Source organism: Osmerus eperlanus, chromosome 2 (assembly GCF_963692335.1).
Source record: "Osmerus eperlanus chromosome 2, fOsmEpe2.1, whole genome shotgun sequence".
Classification (NCBI taxonomy): Eukaryota; Metazoa; Chordata; class Actinopteri; order Osmeriformes; family Osmeridae; genus Osmerus; species Osmerus eperlanus.
The window spans coordinates 20,236,214-20,240,930 of record NC_085019.1 but is presented as its reverse complement, the minus strand read 5'-3'; the positions used below and the strand labels follow the sequence as shown (position 1 = coordinate 20,240,930).

The 4,717-nt window shown below is 44.8% G+C and overlaps 1 protein-coding gene across 1 annotated transcript; it reads left to right on the top strand.

Annotated features, from left to right (window-relative positions):
- The first annotated feature begins 641 nt into the window (after window positions 1-641).
- Window positions 642-2,034, top strand: LOC134037276 (cyclin-L1-like). The gene is made up of 2 exons (XM_062482540.1): window positions 642-870; window positions 1,919-2,034. The coding sequence occupies exons 1-2, from the start codon at window positions 642-644 to the stop codon at window positions 2,032-2,034; spliced, it is 345 nt and encodes a 114-aa protein (XP_062338524.1).
- The last annotated feature ends 2,683 nt before the right edge of the window (window positions 2,035-4,717 follow it).

Here is a 4,717-nt window from a genome sequence, read left to right as displayed (position 1 = left end):
GTTGAATGATTGATTTATTATGTTAGCTTTGTGTAGATACCAAGGATGACTTGGTTATCTTTCAGGAAGAAGGAGTAGTTACTAAAACCAAGATTTCAGTAAACACAACATTAAAACAAAGTAACAAACATCACACAAATATCCCTCTCATAATTCTCCACCTACTCTTGTGGTAAAGTTGAAGTATTGAAGAACTTTCCTCAAAAGTTCTGATCAAGGTATGTTCTTTGTTCAAATTGTCGCAACAACGGAGAACACAAATGGTTGCTGGAGACGTGTCGTCTCAAGCAGGCCCTTTGAAGCTTGAAAGCTAGCAGGAGGGCTTCACATGCAGATTGGGGAGGTCCCCCCGCCAACTCTATGGTTCCTTTGCATTGGCATTTGGTGGGTAATCAGCATACTGAGGGTGTCAAGAGGGCGGATTAGGTTTGTCAGGTGTGGTCGCATCAGACTCTTCAGGTGTGACAAGAAGTTGGCTCTGTGTGGTCTGGCTGACTTCACTACACTTTCATGAGAAGAGGAATGCAACAAGTCAGCCTACTGTCAGGGAGGGGTGCACGGGGTGATATGATTTGCTGCAGAGAATGTGGAAGTCAAGGCCGGTGAGAGGTACCGGATAGGAGAGGCGAGATGACCACACCATGACCACACCATGGGACAAGGAGAGGGTACAATGGGCCTTACAACTCTGGAGAATCAACAACAGGAGATCTTCCCTGTCTCCTCAGCCAAACTACGATCATCTGGAGAAGGAGGTGGAGAGAAGGAAGATATTTCTGCAGGAGGACAAGCTGAAGGCCAAGGGGCTGAATCCTGACGGGACCCCTGCACTGTCTGCCCTGGGGGGCTTCTCCCCCGTCTCCACACCTTGTGAGGCTAACCTTTTATTCTTCATTTATGTAACAAGGAAAACCTGTTGAGACATAATCCCTTTTTCAAGGAGACCTGGCCACAAATGGCAGTAGAGCGATATTCAAAAGTTATACATTTACATGACATTTACATTTAGTCATTTAGCAGACGCTCTTATCCAGAGCGACTTACAGTAAGTACAGGGACATTCTCCCAGAGGCAAGTAGGGTGAAGTGCCTTGCCCAAGGACACAACGTCATTAGGCACGGAAGGGAATGGAACCGGCGACCTTCTGACTACTAGCCCGATTCTCTAACCGCTCAGCCACCTGACTCCCTGACTACTTATATTGACCAGATCTTCCTTGTTCGCCTCAGGGTCCTCGAGGTGTGCAATCTGCCTACTCTTGAGGACCTGCACACCTCGAGGACCTTGAGGCGAGCAAGGAAGATTGTGGCCGACTCCTCCCACCCTGGACACACTCTGTTCCAGCCACTCCCTTCCGGCAGAAGGCTGCAGTCCATCAGGACCAAAACCTCACGCCACAAGAACAGTTTCTTTCCATCTGCCATTGGCCTCTTCAACAAGGCCAAGGGCTCACACAGTCTTTAAAACCACAGACTTTAAGAGTTTAAATATTTGCCATATATTGCACTCATGCCATCTTTGCACCCATGTCACTTTTAAACTAAGTACCCTATTTGTATTTTTTTATTTATAGTGTACATTATAGCTATTTTATACTTTATATTTAGTTTATTTTACATACCTGCCCCCTTAGTATTAGTTAGTATTAGTTAATTAGACTCTGCACATTGTGTAGTATAGTTAGACTTGTATATTTATTTAAGATTTACTCCTATATGTTGAATGTATGCACCTTCCTGCCAGAGTAAATTCCTTGTCTGTGCAAACTTTCATGGCGATTAAAACCCTTTCTGATTCTGATTCTGCACCAAATCAGTACGCACCTACTTCCTGTTTTAACCATTGCCTTCCTTGTTCAGCAGATTGGACTGCAGCTTTGTCCACTACCAGAGGATAATGCGTGTGTGTGTTCTCCCAGGTTCTCCTCATGTTGTGAAGTCAGAGGACAAGTCCCCAAACCCCCAGAACCTGAAACCTGTCAAGAAGGAGCCGGACAACCGAGCACAGAGCTCCAAGAGCCCACGCAGCGGGTGAGACACACACACACCACTTATTCATTAGATAAAAAAATAAAAAAATAAAAAAAACATACCGTACATAGGGAAAGATGGTAAGGTTTACCCTGAACCATAATAAACCTGTACATTCTGTATAGCCACCCATAGTTGTATAGGTATAATACTGATAGGGATGGCCTGATACCCTTCAGGAGGTGATTCAGGCTTCTCTCTGTGTGAACGTAAATCCAACATGAAGAATGATAACATGGCTTGATTTCATGTTCTGGTAGGAATGCCTCTGAGGCCAACACAAGACCCCTCTTCTAGAACATTTTAAGGTGCTGCGACGGGACGTGTATCACTGCATTTCGTCGCCTCGGGTGGGGATTTCATAAACAATTTATTCCACACATGACGTAGTACACGGTCTGGTTGCCTGCATTACCACAGTCTACCAAAAGATGGCAGTGGTAGCCTGTATAGATGTGCAACAGATGCTCATGTACTCACTGTCAACTCATCGAGTGTCTTCTGTGCTGTGAATTATATTCATAGGCAAAGGTGTATAGGCAAGAGGTAAAGGGTCAACAACAATACAGATTATCGATTGCTAATTCTCCTGGCATGACTACGCTGTCTCTACAGTGATTCAAACAAAACAATGCAGTCATTCCATGCATTCTGTGTGAAAGCAAGGACAACAAGTATCCAAAGTTTAGTCCACAGACTTGTGTTGAGTGTGTGCTCAGAGTTTTGTCATTTCAGTACGAACAAATGTGCAAATGTCTTTTTTCGATAGGTCGCCGATGTACACCTGTAATGTTTGCAGTCTCAGGCAAGGGCAGAGATAGTAGAATTCAAGCGACAAATCATTGCCACATGTAATGAAACTTTTTTTTCAATTTGACCAAAGACCACAATGTTTTATTCTCCATCATTCAATGTATTTTGCCTATACATAAATGAACCTTGCAATGTCATCGCAGATTAAGATTACCAAAAAGATGGCAGTGGTAGCCTGTATAGATGTGCAACAGATGCTCATGTACTCACTGTCAACTCACCGAGTGTCTTCTGTGCTGTGAATTATATTCATAGGCAAAGGTGTATAGGCAAGAGGTAAAGGGTCAACAACAATACAGATTATCGATTGCTAATTCTCCTGGCATGACTACGCTGTCTCTACAGTGATTCAAACAAAACAATGCAGTCATTCCATGCATTCTGTGTGAAAGCAAGGACAACAAGTATCCAAAGTTTAGTCCACAGACTTGTGTTGAGTGTGTGCTCAGAGTTTTGTCATTTCAGTACGAACAAATGTGCAAATGTATTTTTTCGATAGGTCGCCGATGTACACCTGTAATGTTTGCAGTCTCAGGCAAGGGCAGAGATAGTAGAATTCAAGCGACAAATCATTGCCACATCAATTCACATCAATTTTCAATTTGACCAAAGACCACAATGTTTTATTCTCCATCATTCAATGTATTTTGCCTATACATAAATGAACCTTGCAATGTCATCGCAGATTAAGATTACCATTCGAAATATGTATTTCTGTTATGAGGAGGCGGCAGAACCACCAAGGCTCTCGCTTAGTACCTGATGTCCAGTGTCCTTGGCTTGAGCACTCAAGACACCAGCATACCGGGGCTGAAGGGGTGCATTGACGCTGAACAAACTTGATGGGTATGTTTTGGGGGGTAAGTCTTGCCTCATAAAATCATTCACAGCTGGGACACTTAATGATTCTCTTAAAAGAGAGAACTCTAAAAGAGAGAATCATTAATGAGTTGTGTATCTCAACATTTCAGTTGCCAAACTTAACAAAAAAGGATATTACATTGTACAATATTGTATCCATAGAGGAACTTGACTCTGAAAGTATGGTGCTGCTAGTCCAAGCACTTGTCCTCTCAAAGTTGGACTACTGCAACTCGCTGCTCGCCGGTCTCCCAGCATGCGCAACCTGCCTTCTCCAGAGGATTCAGAAAGCGGCAGCCCCTCTGGTCTTCAATCTACCCAGACGCTCCCATGTTACCCCGCTCCTCATCTCCCTCCACTGGCTTCCCATCACGGCCCGTATCAGATTCAAGACTCTGGTACTGACCTTCCGAACGGTGAACGGGACTGCACCCGACTACATCAAGTCTCTCCTCCAGTATAGTATAGTCAGGCTTAGGTTTCAAGGCAAATACAGCATATTATATGTGGGTCCTGGTGTGCCTGGTCTTCAGACACAACGTAGTGGAAGCACTCCTGAGCCTTCAGGTAGTCAGCCCTCAGCATGTAGAACGCCCCGTAGTCAAACCAGTGGGATGGGTTATTGCGCTCTTGGGTCAGCCGCTGTACAGTCTGCAAAACACCCAGAAGATTACATCATTCAGGTCAGGAAAAATGGCAGAAAATGCCCACTGATACACCGGTGGGTTCACTGAGGGACAGAATGGTGAATGAACCCATGTGGTATTATGATTAATAGGTTTGAAGAGGGTGTTGGCAGCGTGTTCATGCCAGGGTCAGTGGTAGTGCACCTCCTGGTAGTACTGAGAAGCCAGCTGGTAGTCTCCTCTCAGCTGAGCCTCCCTGGCAAAGTGCCCCAGCTGGGCACAGTCTAGCAGCGGGTGAGGCTGGCTCTCCTGGGCATCCACTGATAGGGTCTGGAGAGGGGGAAACAAGAGAGCAAGGAAAACATTGAAAGAAAAATAACTCAATGG

Excerpts from the sequence above, each read along its gene's own strand:
- LOC134037276 (XM_062482540.1), top strand. The coding sequence starts at position 642 with ATGACCACACCATGGGACAAGGAGAGGGTACAATGGGCCTTACAACTC. Across the intron at positions 871-1,918 it reads CTCCCCCGTCTCCACACCTT|GTTCTCCTCATGTTGTGAAG; the intron begins GTGAGGCTAACC and ends GTGTTCTCCCAG.